The following is a 22,907-nucleotide window of genomic DNA, read 5'->3' as shown; positions in this document are numbered from 1 at the left end:
CGATTGTCTTTACACAGAGCAAACATAATTTCAGTAATGCAGTATGTTTTTCATTAAATACTTCAGAGAAAAGAAATAGTATGACAAATACCATACTTATCTGATAACATACTGCTTACAGTTGATTGCTTTACATCTTACATCTTTTCTATTACAGAACTGTGACACAGACAAATTGACAGCTGCTGCAAAGAAGTCGTCTTTGGTACATTTGTTCCAAGAATGAATTTGAGACATTTATTATTTACATGTACAATAAAATTACGATGTGTTACAGTTAATAAACTTATGTTTCCTACAAGTTTCATTCAAATACCATTACATACAACAGAACAATATACATACAGTCAATTGAAATACTATAAAAATTCTGGAGAAGTGCTAATATCCTAGGTTTTAATGATTCATCATTTATGATCACTGGAATTTACTGCACCCAATGCATTTCATGATATTCATACAGTACTTCATGCACAATGCATCACCGATGTGAAAACTTACATCATGCTCGACGCCATCTAAATCCCGTTTCAGTTCTAGGTCTTGCTTTATACGAAGACTAGGCATTACAATCCTTGGTGGATCTTGAAGAAACTGGAAAAAGAAAGAATGGCAAATTCAAAGCTTCTGTTCTTGTGCTTGTGTTACACATCAAGTGGGGCTAAAAAGCTATTGGTCACATGTATTCACTTACTGGCATTAGGTAACAAGAAAATGTGTCACATTAAATTAGAATTACTTTCATTCCAATTGATTCATACTGAGGAGGTCCTACAGGACGTAGGAAATGTCAGAAAAACATGATGAACATTTGAAATCAAAGTTCTGTTTACCTTGGAGGTAGACACATCAGATATCAACCAAGCAGAGATTATTTCATCCTTGCCAAGAAGCTACTACTAGCACTACTACTCCTCCTCTCTCTCTCTCTCTCTCTCTCTCTCTCTCTCTCTCTCTCTCTCTCTGTCCCCTCCCCCCGCCCCTCTGAATGTGCCAAGGTGCAGGCTCCAATAAGAGCATTTGATTTTATGATGATCTCAGCTCCCTATTTTCTGACCTAAGTTATTCAGTGGAAGATGATAGGGTGCCTCTGCAAAGCCAATGATGGCACTATGGTCAAGAAGAAACTAAGCAACTAGCATGTTATATGCAGAATGCATTTTTTAGGTCAGAAAACCACCTGTAAAGACAATAAGCAGTTAAATGCAGATCTAAGTGTGGGTCACCAAATTTTGGTACTGAGGAAAATACATGTCTAATGTCACAAAAACTAATGCAAACCTGAAGTAAAAGTAAAGCTTTCAACAACCTGGAGTTAGTTATGAACACCTTAGTGCTCCGTTAGACATTGTCTTACTGGATGTGGTACACCACTGGCTTCCTCCAACTTTTGAACTCACTGACACAGTAAGTTACATGAGGACCTAGAGCTTCACAATGGAATGGAAACTGTCATTTTCCACATAGACAATTCCCATGTGAAAAAGTGACGGATGATGCCTGGGATGGAACAAAGAACACTTGAATTTGTAGCCTCACACCCATTCAATAAGCAATCCTCTTACTCTTAGAAAAGTGTATATGCATTCAAGACAAGATCCAGAGTTTCATTAACTAACAGTGGCATTGTACACAACACTGGAAGGAAAACTAGAAATAATTAGCTACAAAATCAGATATTCCATGCCAAGGACCCACTAGAAAGATGCACCACAGAACACAGGCAGTAATACATTATCATGAAAAATCAGCACTGGACAATAAGATAAATCTGCATTTATCTCATTGAATGTTACTGAAATTTGGAATCTGCATGCAGGTAAGTATCAAATGTGAGGAAAAAATAATTCTGAAGTGTCAAATGTGATGTGGAAAAAGTAACTAAGTTCCAACATCCACCCACCATAGTACATTAATGCTTAAGAAATAGTCTGGTAAATATTGTATACAAATCAAAATCCTCTATCATACTGCAGTGACAGGATATATATACTTGTCAGCTACATAATTGAAGATGCATTAATTCAAACAGTGAAAAAGATTTGGAGGAAAATTACATCAATAAAGTACAACATGACATGAGGTTGACCAAATATAGACAACATGACCCCTGCTGTCCATCCATTTCATTGAAGAGATTTAGAGAATCCATGCAAAATGTAGATCTAAATTTTGAGAGGACAAACTGAACTCTCATCTCAAAATGATGTCCTGTGACATTAGCACAGCTGTGAAAACAAAAATTCCTGTGAAAATCTACAAAACATGTTTTCCCAAAATTAGCCTGTGTAACTGTTTAGAAAAACCACACAACAGGAAAATATTTATTCTGTTAGTAATAGACATGCCCAAAATAATAAATTCTCTAATTACAGAGATTGGAACATGAGCACTGGACTACTGAAGCATCACAGATTGCTACTGTTAAAAACAAACTCTGGAAGACAGGAACATACTTCTGCCTAACAAACCTGATAAAGTGATCAGACATGACCAAACAGCCAATACACCCAGCATGGGGAATACGGTGAGGACCTGCAAATGTTAACAACATTACATAGTTACATGACAGCAGATATCTGTACAGCAAATTCAAATGAAGCTAAATCCCCTGAATCCCCATGGCCAACCACAAGTTGAACATATGGGAACCACCAAGACAGCTTATATAAGAAGCTTTCATTAATTTATAAGCAACATCATATCTTGCAAAACATGAAACAAAAAACGAAAACCCCAGAAGTTCTGAACAAAAATGTTAGGAAAGGGATCAAAGACATCTCTACAGTAGATAGTAGACAATGATGCAGATTGTAGCAAAACGGAAGACAGTAACAGAAAAGACATAATTACAATGCTTTGCCTTAGAAATTTTCTCCACTAAAGAAGATAAAAATGCATTTTACATTTCTTACTACAGCACAGATACTAAAATTACACATACATAATTGACTAATGTGGGGACAGGAGGGAGAAGGAAAAACCAAACTTTTTCTACACAATTTACCACTAGACCTGAAGAGGAAGCCATCAGATGAAATAAAACAAGTGGATGTTGCAGGATCACCTGTGGCAATGGAACTGTTATTTTATGGAAAAGTGGTGTGTCATGGGAATAGAAAAATGCACAGTTCATTTCAAGTTGTAAGAAGAGGCACAGCAAACATGTTTGGAGCTAAAGACCTAAACAGCAGATAATTTTGTTCTCCTATATGATTTTGGAAAGAAAACAGTTCGTCTGCATGAATAAAAATGAATCCTATAGTCATTCATCAAGTAAAATTGACTGCTCTATTCACTCACTGTTCTGCTGATTGCAATCAGCCAATACAATTTTGAATACCGGGTGATTTAAGCTAATCACAAACGTTCACATAGTGATCTACTGACTGTCTAATATTAGAGATTTGTCTAACAACAGATGTAAAAATTTATTTTGGGTGCACTGATAAGTTAAACCTGGATTTCTTGCATTTTATGGGCTGCCACCTTAACCATTATGGACACATCCCTGTGACAATAAGAACTTGACTGAAAAGGGTATCTTGCAGATCATCCTCTTCAATTTCATTCAGATTTACAGTATTTGGAGTTTAGTGCTGGAACATCTATTTCTTAAACCAGCACTAGGCAGTAACCAAACTAAAAAAAATTGACTTTGAAGATCAGAAGACTTCTGAGTGCTGCCTACTACAAAACATTTCCTATTTATTAACACAATTGCTGGTAATTGGAAGAATAGCATAAAAGTGCCTTAATGAAAAAGTTGCTGGTTCGGATCTCCTAGTAGGAACTACTACTTTTTAAAAACTTCCAAGTCTACTAACAACTCGCAAATTTAACAAATACTGAATTGTAATGGTTTGGTAAAAATTACATATTTTTTCATCATTCAACATATTAAAACAAAAATTTTGATACATTCATGTGAGATTTATTTATTTTCAATTTGATGCTCTCCATTTTTGTACCAAAATGTAATTTTTTAACAATACTCGCATTTTCATGTAACTTTTAACTAAAAATAACTATTAGAAAAGTATGACTCAGCATGAATTAAAATAACCATTTCTTTTACATATGGAATTTAAATAAAACTAAAAGAAATGGTAGCACTTAGTGTTATCTGAACCACTAATTTTATGATTATTATAATATTATCCTATGCACTCAGCTACAGACAACTATACAATACATTTTTTACACTTGCCACCACTCACAAATCACCCAATTGCCAAATGCATTTTTTGTTTCTACTTTTATGGAGAACGCCATCATACTGCTATACCAAATAATTGGCTGGCCACTGACCTTCCAATCTTGAACCTAAGACGAAAATCTATGAGGACACCCAAGTGAAATCCCCTTGGCAGCCCTGGAGGCATGCTTGGTTAGGATAATTGTTTAAGTAACTGATCCTGAAACTAGGAGTTACAGCCTCAAATCTGAGACCTAGCAACAGTTTTCATCTGTTGGTTTGTATGTGTATCAATGCAGTAATACAGAATTGTTATTTATCTTCATATAGATAATGAAGTAATTCTATAGATATACATGCTAGAACTATTGCTCCTGCTCAAAGACAGCACTTTAAACAATAGTTCACAGTCCCCACCCCAAATGAACCATGGACACTGTTGAGGCAGGGTTGCTTGCATGTCAACAACATTGAAAACAGTGTTAGGTGCAAACACAAATAAGTATTATCTGAGGAAATATCAAACTTAGACATGGATCCTAAAGAGGGGCAAAATACTTTTCAGCAGTTGCAGGAGCAATGGTCTGTATTATCAACTGACCTGGCCTTGTAGCATTAACTAACTTCCTGTACCAATAATGCAAATGGCTGAAAGCAATGCAAAACTGTAGGTCTCTTTGTTTTTCTTCTCAGGAGCATGCAGCTCTACTGCACGAAATTATCTTAGGCAAAATATTCAGGAGGTAAAATAGTCCCCCATTCAGATCTCCAGGCAGAGTTGACTCAGGAGGATGTTGTTAGAAAAGCAGGCCAGGCAGTCTATATGTCTGAGTGTGGAGTATTACATACCTTAGTAGGATAAGTATATATCACTACGGGGTAAGATAGATACTGCCTACAGGAAAATTAGATCTTTAGAGAAAAGAGAAGCACTTGGATGAAAATCAAGAGCTCAGACATAAAACAAGTTCTAAGCAAAGAAGAGAAAGCAGAAATGTGGAAGGATTATATAGAGTGTCTATAGAAGGGCGATGTACTGGAGGGCAATATATGGAAATAGAACATGATGTAGATGAAGATGAAATGGGAGAAATGATACTGTGTGACAAGTTTGACAAAGCCATGAAAGACCCGAGTTGAAACAAGGCCCTGAAAGTATACAACATTCCATTACAACTACTGATAGCCTTCGAAAGGCCAGCCCTGACAGACCTCTACCATGTGGTGAGTAGGATGTAGGAGATAGGTGAAATACCCTCAGACTTCAAGAAGAATATAATAATTCCAATCACAAAGAAAGCAGGTGTTGACAGACATGAAAATAACCAGTTTGGTAAGTCATGGGTGCACATTACTAACACGAATACATTACAGATGAATGGAAAAACTGGTAGAAGCTGACCTTGGGAAAAATCGGTTTTGATTCCATAGAAATGTTTGAAAACATGAGGCAATACTGACCCTACAACTTGTCTTGCAACACAGATTAAGGAAAGGAAAACCTATATTTCTAGCGTTTGCAGACTTGAAGAATCCTTTTGACAATGTTAACTTGATTACTCTCAAATTCTGAATGTTGCAGGGATCAAACACAGTGAACAAAAGGATATGTACAATTCGTACAGTAACCAGACAGCAGTTATAAAGAGTTGAGGGGCATGAAAGGGAAAGAGCAGTTGGGAAGGGTGTCAGACAGGGTTGTAGCCTAGCCCTGATGGTATTGAATCTGTATACTGAGCAAGCAGTGAGGAAAACAAAAGAAAAATTCGGAGCAGAAATTAAAATCCATGGAGAAGAAATAAGAACTTTGAGGTTTGCTGACAACATTTTAATTATGTCAGAGACAGTGAAGTGCCTGGAAGAACAGTTGAACAGAAGGAACAGTGTATTGAAAGGAGAATATAAGATGAACATCAACAAAAGCGAAATGAGGATAATGGAATGTAGTCGAATTAAGTCAGTGATGCAGAGGGATTTATATTAGGAAATGAGACACAAAGTAGTATATGAGTTTTCCTATTTGGGGAGCAAAATAACTGATGATGGTCAATGTACACAGGATATAAAATGTACGGTGGCAATGGCAGGTAAAGCTTTTCTCGAGAAGACAAATTTGTTAACATCGAGTATAGATTTAACTGTTGGGAATTCTTTTCTGTAAGTATTTGTTTGGAGTGTAGTCTTGTATGTAAGTTGACGAAATCGATGACAAACAGTTTAAACAAGAAGAGAATAGAAGCAAACATCAAACAATGGAAAATCCAGAATGGAATGTAACAATAGCAGAGAAGGAAAGTCGCTACTCATGATACAGCAGTGATGCTGAGTCATGATAGGCACAATAAAAAGATTCACACAATTAAGGCTTTCGGCCATTAAGGCCTTTGTCAGCAGTAGACACTCATTCGCACGCGGTCTCAGAGAGCTGAGAGCACAGCTTGGCAGTGTGATCTCAGCTCCCTGCGTGTGTGTGTGTGTGTGTGTGTGTGTGTGTGTGTGTGTGTGTGTGTGTGTGTGTAAGAGAATAGAAGCTTTTGAAATGTGGTGCTACGGAAGAATGGTGAAGATTAGATAGGTAGATCATGTAACTAATGAGGAGGTACTGAATAGAATTGGGGAGATGAGGAATTTGTGGCACAACTTGACTAGAAGAAGGTATCTGTTGGTAGGACATGTTCTGAGGCATCAATGGATCCCCCATTTAGTATAGGAGGGCTATGTGGAGGGTAAAAGTCAAAGAGAGAGAGAGACAAAGAGATGAATACACTAAGCAGATTCAAAAAGATGTAGAGTGCAGTACGTACTTTCAGATGAAGAAGCTTGCAGAGGATAGGGTAGTATGGAGAGCTACACGAAACCAGTCTCTGAACTGACGATGATGACAACAGCCTAGGGAGGTTAGAGACTTTAAAAAGGAACCATTGATAGGTTGTATTCAGTTGTAGTAAGAGCTGAAGTGCAGTGGCAGAAAGTACAAGACTTCTGGTCAGGTCAGTACAGGATTATCTACAAAAAAATCAAATAGGAGTCATGCAGGGAGAGCTCTAGTAATGAGCAAGAAAATAGGAACATGAGTAAGCTATTATCAACAGCAATGTCAATGAATTACCATAGCTGAAATAGGCACGAAGGAAATACAACAGTGGTAGAAATTTGTATGGCAACCAGACCAGAAGAAGAATGGAATAGGAAAAAGTTTGATGAGTAATTATTCAATAGCTAAGGAAGATGAAAGCCAATTCTAGAAGGTAATGAAATTCAATAGTAGGAACAGGATGCACAATAGTTACGAGAACATCCAATGGCATAAATGACTGAAAGGGGGAAGCTATCTGGTAGAATTTTGCACATTGCATGAATTGCATCAAAATTCAATAGTAGGAACAGGATGCACAATAGTTACGAGAACATCCAATGGCATAAATGACTGAAAGGGGGAAGCTGCCTGGTAGAATTTTGCACATTGCATGAAATAGTCACTGCAAACACTTGTTTCAAGTATCATGAAAGAAGCTTGTGTATGTGGAATAACGTGGAGAAACCATAAGGTTTCAAGCAGATTATGTAATGTCAAAAACAAAGATTTCAAAACAGGATTGTAAACTACAAAACATTTCCAGTGATAGATGTGGACTCTGGATAGAGTTGTTTTTATTAACTGCAGAGTAATGTTGTTGAAATGGTAAAAGTAGAATTTAAGTACATGGGATTTGGGTAAGTTGAATGAACCAAAAATCATTGATAGTTTGAAAATTAGCATTAGGCAACAAGTGATACATAGATTGGTTGGTTGGTTTGGGGGATTAAAGGGACCAGACTGCCATGGTCATCGGTCCCTTTTTCCAAAGACAAAGAACACCCACAGAGAATAAAAACAAGGAACAGAAGAGATCACAGACGACACAGAACAAGAGATACTGAGACAAAGACAAGACAAAACAAACTAAAACCACACAGAGTGTGACGGTGGTTGGCCGACCATAGACATAAAAAGGAAAGGCCAACCACTGAGAAACACATTAAAAAATCAGTGTAAAACCATAGGCCAAAGGCCAGAATCAACACAAATCATTAAAAGAAAACAGAAACACTCAGAGTAAATGATAAAATCCCCCTGCCCGAATAAAACGTAAAACTTTGTCAGCCATAGTGGAGTCGTCTGTTAAAAGGGCAGGGAGCGTAGCAGGCAGCGCAAATGTCTGCCTGACCACAGCTAAAAGGGGGCAGGCCAGCAAAATGTGGGCCACTGTCAAAGCTGCCCCACAGCGACATAGAGGAGGGTCCTCCTGGCGCAGTAGATAACTGTGTGTCAGCCGGGAGTGGCCAATGCGGAGCCGGCAAAGAACTACTGAGTCCCTGCGAGTGGCTCGCAGGGATGACCGCCACACAGCCGTCGTCTCCTTGACAGCACGGAGTTTATTGCGCATTGTCAGTTCCCGCCATTCAGCGTCCCATAGCGCCAAGATTTTGCGGCGGAAGACTGCCCGCAAATCAGTCTCTGGGAGGCCAACGTCCAGAGATGGCTTGCTGGTGGCCTCTTTCGCCAGGCGGTCAACATGTTCGTTACCCGGGATACCGACATGACCGGGGGTCCACACAAAGACCACAGAGCGGCCGCAACAGGCGAGAGTATGCAGAGACTCGTGGATAGCCATCACCAGACGAGAACGAGGGAAACACTGGTCGAGAGCTCGTAAACCGCTCAGGGAATCGCTACAGATAACGAAGGACTCACCTGAGCAGGAGCGGATATACTCTAGGGCACGAAGGATGGCGACCAGTTCAGCAGTGTAAACGCTGCAGCCATCCGGCAAGGAACATTGTTCGGAATGGTCCCCTAGAGTGAGCGCATATCCGACTCGACCAGCAACCATCGAACCGTCAGTGTAAACAACACCAGAGACCTGATACGTGGCCAGGATGGAATAAAAGCGGCGGCGGAAGGCCTCAGGAGGGACTGAGTCCTTAGGGCCCTGTGCCAAGTCGAGCCGAAGGCTAGGGCGACGGACACACCATGGGGGTGTATGCAAAGTAGCCCGGAAAGGAGGTGGAACAGTGAAACCCTGGAGCCCAGAGAGCAGCTCTTTGATGCGGACCGCTATTGTACAACCAGACCGGGGCCGACGTTCTGGCATACGGACGACCGACCGCGGGAACAGGAGGCGATAGTTTGGATGCCCGGGCGAGCTTAGTACATGGGCAGCATAAGCGGCCAGCAAACGTTGGCGTCGGAACCGCAGTGGAGGTACACCTGCCTCCACTAGTACGCTGTCCACAGGGCTGGTGCGGAAAGCACCAGTGGCAAGGCGTATCCCGCTGTGGAGAATCGGGTCCAGCACCCGTAACGCAGATGGGGATGCTGAGCCATAAGCCAGGCTCCCATAATCCAGACGGGACTGGATTAACGCCTGGTAGAGCCGCAACAGTGTAGAGCGGTCGGCGCCCCAGCGGGTGTTGCTCAAGCATCTCAGAGCGTTTAGATGCCGCCAACACGTCTGTTTGAGCTGCCGGATATGAGGCAGCCATGTCAACCGGGCATCGAAAACCACCCCCAAAAACCTGTGGGTCTCCACCACAGCAAGGAGTTCGTCGGCAAGATAAAGCCGCGGCTCAGGATGGACTGTTCGGCGCCGGCAGAAATGCATAACGCAGGTCTTGGCTGCTGAAAACTGAAACCCATGCGCTACAGCCCAAGACTGCGCCTTACGGATAGCGCCCTGTAGCCGACGTTCAACAGCTGCAATGCCAGTAGAGCTGTAATAAAGGCAGAAGTCGTCAGCATACAGGGAAGCGGAGACAGAATGTCCCACGGCCGCAGCAAGCCCGTTAATGGCTATTAAAAACAGACAGACACTTAAAACAGAGCCCTGTGGCACACCGTTCTCCTGGGCGTGGGAGGAACTATACGAGGCCGCGACTTGCACGCGGAAGGTACGACACGACAGAAAATTGCGGATAAAAATCGGCAGAGGACCCCGAAGACCCCATCCATGAAGCGTAGAAAGAATGTGATGACGCCATGTCGTATCGTACGCCTTCCGCATGTCGAAAAAGACGGCGACCAGGTGCTGACGGCGGGAAAAGGCAGTACGGATGGCCAACTCCAGGCTCACCAGATTGTCGGCGGCGGAGCGGCCTTTACGGAACCCACCCTGAGATGGAGCCAGAAGGCCCCGAGACTCCAGTACCCAATGCAAGCGCCGGCTCACCATCCGTTCAAGCAACTTGCAAAGAACGTTGGTGAGGCTAATGGGACGGTAGCTGTCCACCTCCAGAGGGTTCTTTCCAGGCTTCAAAACGGGGATGACAATGCCTTCCCGCCACTGCGACGGAAACTCCCCCTCGACCCAAAGACGGTTGTAAAGATCGAGAAGGCGCCGCTGGCAGTCCACTGAAAGGTGTTTCAGCATCTGACAGTGGATGCCATCTGGCCCAGGAGCGGTATCAGGGCAAGCAGCGAGGGCACTGCGAAATTCCCACTCACTAAATGGAGCATTGTAAGATTCTGGGTGGTTGGTGCGAAACGAAAGGCTCCGACGTTCCATCCGCTCTTTAATGGAGCGGAAGGCCTGGGGGTAATTTGCAGAAGCGGAACTCATACCAAAATGCTCTGCTAAGCGATTGGCAATGACGTCGGAGTCAGTACAAACTGCTCCATTCAGTGAGAGCGCAGGGACGCTGGCAGGTGGCCGATAGCCGTAGACGCGTCGAATCTTGGCCCAGACCTGCGAGGGAGTGACATGGAGGCCAATGGTGGACACATACCGCTCCCAGCACTCCTTCTTGCCTTGGCGGATAAGGAGGCGGGCCCGCGCACGCAGCCGTTTGAAGGCGATAAGGTGGTCGAGGGAGGGGTGTCGCTTGTGACGCTGGAGCGCCCGCCGGCGATCTTTAATCGCTTCAGCGATCTCAGGCGACCACCAAGGCACAGCCTTCCGCCGAGGGGACCCGCAGGAATGGGGAATGGCAGATTCGGCAGCAGTAACGATGCCGGTGGTGACCGATTGAACCACCGCATCAATGTCATCGGTAGAGAGAGGCTCAAAAGCGGCAGTGGAGGAGAACAAGTCCCAGTCAGCCTTATTCAGAGCCCATCTGCTAGGGCGCCCAGAAGAGTGGCGCTGTGGTAGTGACAAAAAGATCGGAAAATGGTCACTACCACACAGGTCGTCATGCACACTCCATTGGACAGACGGTAAGAGGCTATGGCTACAGATTGAAAGGTCAATGGCGGAGTAGGTGCCATGCGCCACACTGAAGTGTGTGAAGGCACCATCATTTAACAGCGAGAGATCGAGCTGCGACAATAAATGCTCAACGATGGCGCCTCGACCTGTTGCCACTGACCCACCCCACAGAGGGTTACGAGCGTTGAAGTCGCCCAATAGCAAGAAAGGTGGCGGCAATTGGGCGACCAGTGCAGCCAGGACATGCTGCGAGACATCACCATCCGGTGGAATGTAAAGACTGCAGACGGTAACAGCCTGTGGCGTCCACACGCGTACAGCGACAGCCTCTAAAGGCGTCTGGAGAGGGACAGACTCGCTGTGCAGAGTGTGAAGGACATAAATGCAGACGCCACCAGACACCCTTTCATAAGCTGCTCGGTTCTTGTAATAACCCCGATAGCCACGGAGGGCGGGGGTTCGCATCGCCGGAAACCAAGTTTCCTGGAGAGCAATGCAGAAGAAAGGGCGAAGGCTGAGAAGTTGGCGGAGCTCAGCTAAATGGTGGAAGAAACCGCTGCAGTTCCACTGGAGGATGGTATTGTCCATGGCTGAGAAAGGCGTGACAGGACGGGGAAGGCAGATTACGCCGCTGGGTCACCTGCTGCCTCCGATTGAGCACCCGTGCTAGTGTTATCCATGGCGTCCGAGGGACCGGCGAGTTCTAGGTCCTCAGCGGACGCCAGGATCTCCACCTCGTCCTCAGACGCAGAGCTGTAAGGTGGCGGTGGGGTGGCTGCCACCGCGAGTTCCTTGGGCTTAGAGCTCTTCTTCTTTGATTTCTCACGCTGCTCCTTGGGTTTAACTGGCTGGGAGGGCTTCACCGATTCAGTCTCCGGGACTGAGGAGGATCGTGAAGCCCGTCGACCAGCTGATTGCGGGCACTTACGCCACTGGCGGTCGCCAGCCTTCCCACTGGTGGAAACCTGAGAAGGGAGGGACCCGAGGGACCCCTTGCGAGCGTGAGAAGCCGAAGAAGTTGGACACTTCTCCGGCTTAGAAGCAGGGACGGACGTCCCTGATGGGGGGGATGGTGTTGCCCCTGAGGTAGGTGGCGCAGGAGCAACCCGGTGGGTAGAGCCCCCCACTGGCAAGGGGGCAGGAGGAGTCTTACTGGTTATCGAGCTGGCTGGAAGTCGTGAAACTGATGGGGCGGGCACAGGTGCCGTAGCGGCGGCGTAGGATGACGTCATTCGCACGGGATGTAATCGGTCGTATTTCCGCTTGGCTTCAGTATAAGTCAGTCGGTCCAGGGTCTTATATTCCATGATTTTGCGTTCTTTCTGGAAGATTCTGCAGTCTGGCGAGCAAGGTGAATGGTGCTCCCCGCAGTTGACACAGATGGGAGGCGGGGCACATGGAGTATCGGGATGAGACGGGCGTCCGCAATCTCGACATGTGAGGCTGGAAGTGCAGCGGGAAGACATATGGCCAAACTTCCAGCACTTGAAGCACCGCATCGGGGGAGGAATATAGGGCCTGACGTCACATCGGTAGACCATCACCTTGACCTTTTCCGGTAACGTATCACCCTCGAAGGCCAAGATGAAGGCACCGGTAGCTATCTGATTTTCCTTCGGACCCCGATGAACGCGCCGGACGAAATGTACACCTCTGCGCTCTAAGTTGGCGCGCAGCTCGTCATCAGACTGCAAAAGAAGGTCCTTATGGTAAATAACTCCCTGGACCATATTTAAACTCTTATGCGGTGTGATCGTAACAGCAACATCCCCCAACTTATCACAAGCAAGTAACCGTCGTGACTGGGCAGAGGATGCCGTTTGGATCAGGACCGATCCAGAGCGCATTTTTGACAAGCCCTCCACCTCCCCAAACTTGTCCTCTAAATGCTCGACGAAGAACTGAGGCTTTGTTGAGAGAAAAGACTCCCCATCAGCTCTCGTACAAACTAAGAATCGGGGCGAATAAGTGCTACTGCCATCCTGAGATTTACGTTCCTCCCACGGCGTGGCCAGAGAGGGGAACGTTTTCGGATTGTACTTTTCAGCATTAAATTGAGCCCGAGAACGCTTAGAGACTGCTGGCGGCTGGCCGCCAGCGACAGATGATGTACCACGCTTCATTGCGGGTCATCCGCCCTGATGCCACCTACTCCGACCAAGGGCCCTCCCCACGGGCGCCACCCAGCCACAGCAAAGGCCACCTGGCAGGATGGCCATTGCCGGGAGTCCCGATGCCCCAGGGAGATGGGCATCTACTCCTTGGCATACGTGGGGAGTGAACGGCGCAGGCATCAGTAGAGCGATCCCTGTGTTGTCAGGGGGCTACAACCAAGAGGGTACATGGCGACCCCACCACAACGGACTGGCTACCGTGCTGGATCTTAGGTGCAAAAATGGCCAAGGTCGTCGTCACAGTTAAAAGAAACACTGCAGAGTGCAGCGTGGTAATCGCCCATGAGATCGAAAACGAGCGGGACACCATCGCAACGACGAGAAAGACGGCAATAGGTCTAATTGCACGAAGGATACAGTGCACCATGTAAGGTGCCCTTCCCCAATTGGCTCGCTCTTCGGAATAATTTTGAGAGACGGAGGTCAAACCCAACAGGGGACCATCACAGAAGGCCGAAAAGTTTGAGACTCCTTTTAGTCGCCTCTTACGACAGGCAGGAATACCGCGGGCCTATTCTAACCCCCGAACCCGCAGGGGGCAAGTGATACATAGAGGGTAATTATACACTGGGAGATGAAACAGTGAAGGCAGGAGGAAACATAGGTAAAAAGTAAGGCCTAGTACGAATACCTTAACAACTCACGAGATGCTGAATTTAACTGATGAGAAGAGAAAATACAAACATGTGGCTATTAAAACAGAGAAAAGGGAATTCAGACATTACTGGAATGATTTTAACAGAACATGCAATATGGCTAAACAAGAATGGTTGTACGGCAAAGGGGAACAAACTTGCTCCAGAAAGGGGAAAGAAAGTAGTTGTAGACAAGACTGGAGATTTTATGAGATGGCCAGAATTTGATACAACACTGAAAGAGCAAAGTCTTAACAAGGCCATTGCAGTTGATGACATTCCCTCAGAATTATTGGGATACTTGGGAAAGCCATCCATGACAAAATTATTCCACTTTTGTGCAAGATATGAGATAGTTGATGTACAGTCATACGTCAACCAGAATGCAATAATTCAAATTTGAAGAAAGGCAGGTGCTAACAGGTGTGAATATTATCAGATTAATAGGACATGCTTGCAAGAATGGAAAAGCTTTTAGAGGGTTAACCTTACATAAGATCACTTTGGGTACCAGGAACATGTAATACAAGGCAATACTGATACTATGGCTTACCTTAGAAGAGTTAAAGAAAGACAAAATTGTGTTTACAGCTTTTGCAGATTTACTGAAATGCTTTTGAGAATGTGGAGTTGACTGCACTCTTTGGAATTTGGACAGCAGCAGAATAAATAGACAGGAAGCCCAAGTTTGTTTGCAACTTTCACAGAAACCAGACTCCAGTTGTAAGAGCTGAAAGACATGAAAGGGAAGCATTGAATAGGAAATGAGGCAGGCTTGTAGCGCACATCTGATATGCACTCTGTACGATGAAGACATGAAGGAAATCTGGAAGATAAAGGAAACTGTGTATTTACCAAAGACAATGTAATTCTATCAAACAAAACCAGCATCTTGAAATTGTCAATGAAGGGATTTGTGGGAGGTAAAAACTGGAAGAGTAAAATTGTATAGTATTACTAGAAGAGATTGTACAACAAACATCAATAAAAGCAATAGAATCTAGCTGAAATAGATCTATCAATGTTGAGTTTCAACTAGAAAATGAGACACTAAAAGTAGCAGACAACTTTTGCTATTTGGGCACCAAAGTAACTGACAATGGCTGAAGTAAGAAAGAAATAAAGTGAAGACTAGGAATATCAAGGAACATGTGCCTAATAAAGAGGACTGTTCACATCTAATATAAATTTAAGTGTTAGGAAGTATTTTCTGAAGATATTTGCAGTGCAGCCCTGTATGGAAGTCAAACATAAATGATAGGCAATTCAGACAAGATGAGAATGGAAGCATCTGGAATGTGCTACAGAAGAATGCTGAAGATTTGATGGGTAGACGAAACAAATGAGGGAGGAACATAGGGACCAATTTCACTAACACAAGGGACCTGTTAATAGCACAAATTCTGAGGCATCTAGGGATAGTCAGTTTGGTAATGGAGGGGTATGTGAGGGTAAAAAGTGTAGAGGGAGACTATGGCATGAAGACAAAAAGCAAGTTCGAATGGATGTAGTAGGTGACAGTCATCAGAGATTAAGAGGTTTATAGAGGGTAGACTGCCATGGACAAGCGCATCAAGCCAATCTATATTATATTCACCAAAACTGAGCCGTAACATAACACTGCTTAGTTTCATACAGTCACACAAATTCTAGACTTACCTGTTGGTTCACTTGCTCATCCAATTCTTCTTTTACTTTCATGGTAGATGTGTGTAACTGAACCTGTGGTGAATAGTAAAAAAATATCTGCAAGGAGTTCTTTTAGGAAGACAATTTTAGATATATTACAAACAAGTATCACATATTGTAAGTCTATGACACTTCGAAAGAATAAATGACTCATTCTTTTCAGAGAGTGGCTTTCTCAGTGACAGTCAGTAAGGTGCATTTCAATGGTAATGATCAAAAAGTTATATGAATTATCAGTGACAACATATTTGAAAATTTATTAGCATCTTGCACTTCATTTTCCTATGCTGCTTTTTTTCGATCATATTTCCTACTTCCATAATCTTTATTTACTCATCATTAAGTATTTTATATGAATTTGAGTAGTTTTGTGCCATCTTTTTTGTCGTTTTGTGTCGTTTAGTATGGTGGTGTGTGTCTAAATTTGTTCGTATTTACTTTGTCCCCACCCAAAAACCCCCAATTTCCCACGCTTGCCCCGTTAGTTTCCTTAGGTTTTTGTGGAACGTGTGTGTTGGTTTTTAATTGTATTTTCGTGTTAGTGGTCATGTTTATGTAATGACATCATAGGCGCCATATTGTAGTCTTAGTGTATGTTCGTTTCCACCATATTTGTGACGTCATGGGTCAAAGCAGATGGGTGGAATCTGACGCTTCTGTATTTGTGACTGACAAGACAAGGCATGGGAATTCCGTTTCTAGGAAAAGCCTGTAAAGGAAATTTTAGGCTGTGCATGCCTCAGTGTGACCCTTAGCATTTCCTTCAAACCACATTGTTTCCCAATATTCTTAGCTGGTGGAGTCTCCTTACATTTCCTTTCCCCATAACACTGTGCATCAGAAAAAGTCTACCTTGCACACCTAGAAATTCTTTCATCACCGCCACTACCAGAACCACTAGTGGTAGCAACTGCAGTAGTAGAAGAACTGCCAGTATTAACTTTTAGTTCATAGTATTATTCACTGACACTGCAACTTCAGACACTCAAATCATTGTAATACTATTTGCCATATTAAAACTTAGTTTCAGAAAAATATGATATAAAAAGGGAAACCATGGTCCAATTTAATAGAGGGTCTGATGGACTTAATCAGATCAGGTTCAATAAACAAACCAATAAGATTACAAAAATGTCATCAACGAATCTTGATCTGGTGAATGGTTTGTGATTCTGGGTGGTTAGTAAGGAATCCTCGAGGTGGCCTATGAATAAATTTGCAGAACATGGTGACACAGTTGGCCTTTGATGTACTGCAGATTTGTTTCTAGGCAATCCCTTCAATAGAGAAGTAATTGTGTGTGAGAATGTAGTTGGACATGGCAACCAGGAATGGGCTGTAGGTTAGGAGACAGTCAGACACTGGGGAAGGTACTGTTCAGTGACAAAGTCATGTGTGTTGGGGGATGTGATCATAGACGGTGACAGCACTTCCCTAAATTGTACAAAACGGAAACTCTTCCTACAACATATCACTCATCCCCATAACCCCCCATAGCATCAATGTTCACTAGTCTGTATGCTCCGCCCCACCTACTCCCTACCCTGCTCTCATTCTAGCACTGCACACACCTACCCCACAACTCTCCCCCCCACCCCCCGTACAGCCTCCCAACACTGCACCTAGAAGCCCTATTCTGTCACCCTATGTCCTTGACCAATTCCACAGGCAGCACAGCATCACCTCCACATTTTCTGTGTTTGATTTTACTTTCTCTGGTCTTTGGAAAATGTAACTGAGGCACCTGAGTTATCGGCAACTGAGTTTTGCTTTTCACCGTTGGACTAGTTCAGATACAACCTCACATGAAAATCTGGAACAGCGACTGTTCAGTCACGCAGTCCTACAGCTTTGAGCTAATGGAAAAACAGATACATTTACAATATAGATGTAACACATGATATGAAAGTGCATTGTAGTCATCACTTCTTTAGTTGTTCCAAAAAGAAGTGATAAGAAGGCATGTGTGCCAAATCTACGATGACTTGCCTTTACCAACTGCTTACATTTTGAGATCAATGCTAGACCTACAGTACCACTAGAAGAATGAACACCCTGAATATGAGCAAGACACTACAAACACCAAGTTCGTAGAAAGAAAGTTAAGTGAGACATTGAAAGTACAAAGGTTTTCTTCCTTCAGGGGGGGGGGGGGGGGGAGAGGAAGGTTCCTACTTGACCCAGACTTTGGCAGTTGACACTTATAAAACCTGTCAAGGGTGCTTTCATAACATGACATTGTCTAGCATGGGTATACATTTGTGTTTTCACTGCTTCTAGATAAACTTTCAAGATGAATGATGCAGAGCAAAGACATCTTTATAGGGTCACAAGTGTTTTGATCTAGCTACAAAAACACAAATTACAGCACTTTGATGAAGTAAAAAATGAACAATATATTTTCAAAACAAGTTCAATGAGGAGAGAATTATCCGTAGAATGTTGATGGCCACACACTGGGAACTTCAAATCCAGCTGACCTCAGAAATACTGAATCAAGAAGTGAGCTCTAACAGTAGCTTTAGCATGTTTTAATTTGCCAGAAGCTGACAGTGACATTCTGCTATAATTATTTCTTTTATGAGCACCAAATCCGTAGGCATATGTTGTGTGTTACAGATGTGTCATATTTGAGCCCACATAGTTGAACTCTGTGATTATACTAATATTTATGTAATTTATGTGTTACCAAATATTTAGAGTGGTAATGTGAAAATCTACTCGTTAAAGAGCATTGCAAACATTCTGTAGTTAAAACTGTAACACTCCTTTACTCTTTTAGTATCAGCATTACCACCATTTCCTTCTTAGGGTTGTAAATTATACTACCAACTGCTCTTTCATTTAATAGTATTTAAGCTCCTTAAAGCATTTCAATAAGAGCTCTTTGTCACATACCACTTCCCTAAATTTAATAGATTCTGAATACCTACCCCCAAATCAAAAACTGATCACGAACAGTAATATTGCTAACAAGAACATTGAGTGAATAAAACCAATTAGATGAGCAATAGCAAAAATAATACACCAGGAAAACAATATTGTATGTCATGAGTTTAGATTTCACCATCAGGCACCATGACAAATAGACTACCAACTATTATCTTTGCAATAAGTCCTCATATATATATCCCCTCTTGTCTGAGAAAGCAACTATGGTCAACTTAAAAACTGACCACAAATAGAGCATCTGATTAATTCATCCAGCAAGCCATACAACTGATCTACAGTAGCAGCTGAATCATCTGCACTCTAGCAAGTAAAGTCCTACTCATATCCATTAATAATACCACTTTCTAAGAAAGGAACAAATCTAGACGTTAACAACACACCAAACTAAATCTCAAAGTAGAAAATTAATTTGTAATAAGTGATTGCGAACACTACAATAGTTCAAGAACATGTGACAATTTCCTAGCAGACAACAAACCTGTAATTATTAACTACTGGCATTCAAACATCACAATAACAATAAGCTACAGAAATTTTAAAACAAATTAAATATTGGAGAGCAGCATTATATACTACAAGATACCAATCCATTGCAAATATGTTGCACAGCCAAGAGTCACAACTTCATTTGGTCAAGAATCAAAACCAACAGCCAGTACCCAATATTGGAAATACGGAAGCGTCCGATCCCGCCGGTCTGCTTTGACCCATGATGTCACAAATATGGCGGAAACGACCATAAACCACGTTTCCAATATGGCGCATATACAGTCAGTACAAACACATTATGAGGACGAAAATACATCGAAAAACAAACACATACACTTTCCACAAAAAGCCTAACGACACTAACGGGACAAGCGCGGGAAATGGGGTGTTTTTGAGTGTGGTCAAACTAAATATAAACAAATTTAGACACCCACCCCCATACGAAACCACACAAAACGACGAAAAAACCTACATCACAAAACTCCCCAAATACCACTAAACACATCTTCTGGAATCGGACACTTCCCTTGACCTATATAGCTCAACAGCAGCTCCCGATACCATAAATTCGGCTCAAACACTTCCCTTGGCCTATATAGCTCATACACATCTCCGGATACCAACATAAACAGCCACACATTGGGATCGAACACTTCCCTTGACCTGCGCACTGTTAATTTTATGCGTCATATCCATTCCTGAACAAAAACAACAACCGATTAATTTTACTAAAATTGCCACACAATGTACAGCGAACAACACTAAATTAACCTTCACACAAAATCATTAACTCACTGAAACGAACTCCACTACAAACACAGCCGTCACTTTAACAATTCTGGATAATGAGTGAAAGCAAACTGAGCCCATTACACCACACAAACGAAAACCCTGAACATATCACCAAAGCGCACAACAAACCAGAACACGACGACATCTACAAACACGCCACACTCACAAACCAAACTCCGCGCCATCATGACGTCACACACAACAACACCCTTACGTCACGGGTCAAAGCCGACGCGTGGGATCGGACGCTTCTGTCGACCCCCAAATATTTCATCTGACAAACAACAAGGAAGGTAATCTGCTTGTTTACACACCACATTGCACAGAGAAATTAATGAAACAATGGTAAAAAACACAAGAAGCTATTTACCAAGGAACCTGGTTCAGCATATACTTCATTGTTCTCTTTTTTCAGGCAACTAGTTCCCTTGGAGTCCATGAGTGCTCTCCTAATCCACTGAAAAACAAGAAAGCAAAAGTGATATTGTTTAAATTGTCACTATTCAACATAGTTCACAGGCAGCATTTTCTGGCTGCAGAAAACGAGTCAATGCATATTAAAAATTTAAAACTGGCTGAGGAACAAAGAACCTGATAAAAAGAACTGATTTACAACTTTCTTGTTATGAGGACTCTGAAGCCTCACTGTCATTAATGGAATACAAAACTCAATTTGACAGAAAACAAAAACCACACACAATGGAAACAAATGACTTACAGTTACTGCTGTTACTTAGTAGCATTTGCTTGTGGTATACAATCCTATTCTGAATATGGTAGCTGACACATCTTGCTTTCTCCACATAAATTTCTAAGTGTCATGTGAAGCAACTAAGATAAAGTGAGTTTACCAGACAAATCTATTTACTGTAGACAATTTTACGTATGAAGAATAAAAGATTAAATGAGTATCGAGCTATATATAAGCCTGTCAATGTATCCTGCAAATTCCTGAATATATAGAATAATGTAAGAGGTTTATAATTGTGTTCTTATCAATGTATGCAAGGACAGAAAAGAATTATTTCTCAATCATACTGGCTGCACTTTCTATCAATCTATAAACCCATATTTGCTCATGGTATTTAGAAAAGCCGAACATTAAAATCAACCCATACAGACAGAACTTTCTTCTTTTTCAGTCAGTTTAGTATGTATTTTTAACAACTGTTTCCTTATACAGTCATCTATAGCAACATTATCAACTCAATATAGCGCAATGCTGCAATCTTTACCCAGTCACTAAAAAACACACACTGCTGCCTGAACGTTGCATGGAAAAATAAATAAATGACTGTCAAGATTTAACACCGATTAAATTGCTCTAACAAGACTTGGTGAAATTACTTTCTCATAAGCGTACCCATGACAATGTTCTGTGGTTTTGGGATACTTTTGTCGATGGAAATTACACATACCCATTAGGCCTTACATTTCCCATATCCTTCCATAGATTGAAACGTGCATATTACTACAAACAGCAGTTAACACTATTTACTAAACTATGGAGCACATAGGCACATTGAAAATCCATGGAAAACGCAACACAATGAATTCCCTCTACAGCATTCTCTTTCATACCAACGTAACCAATCCCTGATACTCTGTATTAACGCGTGCTAACGAATCTGATGTATCGACAGTACAACTGTTTGCGCTACAACCCGGGCGAACTACAGATTAAAGTTAACTCTTACTGTCCCTATTCCTTCCTTCACAAATATTGTTACCGAACTTCGCATGCATAACACAAGTAAATATAACAATATGAATGCAGCGGGCGTGTGAACTTCATGAGGGTCTTTTTTCGTCAATCGCAAAGTATTTCACATTGACCTTCACTTTCTCTAACCACCACAGCATATACACTTTTCCGGTAATTACAGACAACACATCAAAATTTCTGGCGGTTCTTTTGCTAAATCACGGGTAACATTCAGCAATTATATCGGACAGAACGAAAACAGCAGGCATATTACATACCAACACGTCGATCTGGTATTTTTCGTAATTGCCGAACAGCACAGGTACGTAATGTGCACTAATATGTTTGTCTAAACACTAGTCACCACCTGCTCGCAATGCGGAAACATAAGCTCACTGAAAATAACAAGTGTTTGGTTCTGATACACATAACCTGAAATAATTACTTACGAAATTCTAAGGCTATCTCAAACCATAACGAGAGGCGCCAAAGATGATGCAAGAATTAAATGTGGAACAAACTTATCATTCAAATGTGCCCAATAAATGAAATTAAACCGATGTAATAACTATACGAACAGTTACTGTAGCATCATTACAAGGCATTGGCAAACTACTTCATTCGAGGCAGTTAGCTGTAATGATAATTAAGTATTGACTTAGTACCACACTCAATATGCGTCTTTCCGTGATTTCCTGTCTCCACCATCAAATCACTTACATATTACACAGAAAACGCAACATAATACCGTACAAACGCATGACACGAACTACTAAACTCTACAGCCGTCAGCTGCTGTGGTCAAAGTCAATAAATGCGGAAGAAAGAACCTACCACGGAGGTCGTTCTAACATTCTTGGAATCAGAGCTGCATATCTGCTAGGAAAAAAATTAAAGTCGTTTGTTGGTTAATTTTGGGGAGGAGACCAAACAGTGAGGTCATCGGTCCCGTTGCCTTCTCTGAAAACTAACTAGAACAGACAGTTAGGAACCTCACTCATGATGAAAATATATTGTTTGTAACGGCAACAAATAGACATGACCTCTTTGAGGATGTCCACATCAGTGAATGTGATATGGTTGTGG

The 22,907-nt window shown here is 42.4% G+C and overlaps 1 protein-coding gene across 4 annotated transcripts; it reads right to left on the bottom strand.

Moving 5' to 3' along the window:
• Positions 1–274: 274 nt before the first annotated feature.
• LOC126442680 (uncharacterized) lies at positions 275–22,625 on the bottom strand. Of its 4 annotated transcripts, XM_050090734.1 has the most exons (5): positions 22,487–22,625; positions 20,487–20,573; positions 15,854–15,916; positions 2,472–2,535; positions 275–594 (listed from the first exon to the last, which is right to left on the bottom strand). In XM_050090734.1, the coding sequence occupies exons 2-5, from the start codon at positions 20,553–20,555 to the stop codon at positions 560–562; spliced, it is 231 nt and encodes a 76-aa protein (XP_049946691.1). In that variant the 5' UTR covers positions 20,556–20,573; positions 22,487–22,625; the 3' UTR covers positions 275–559. The 4 variants fall into 4 exon arrangements, with proteins under 4 accessions (XP_049946691.1, XP_049946688.1, XP_049946689.1 ...); XM_050090731.1 differs by lacking the exon at positions 2,472–2,535; XM_050090732.1 differs by lacking the exon at positions 2,472–2,535 and having other exon boundaries at positions 22,542–22,611.
• Positions 22,626–22,907: the final 282 nt, after the last annotated feature.

Source organism: Schistocerca serialis, unplaced genomic scaffold (assembly GCF_023864345.2).
Source record: "Schistocerca serialis cubense isolate TAMUIC-IGC-003099 unplaced genomic scaffold, iqSchSeri2.2 HiC_scaffold_1400, whole genome shotgun sequence".
Taxonomy (NCBI): Eukaryota; Metazoa; Arthropoda; class Insecta; order Orthoptera; family Acrididae; genus Schistocerca; species Schistocerca serialis.
This window is presented reverse-complemented; position numbering and strand designations above follow the sequence as displayed.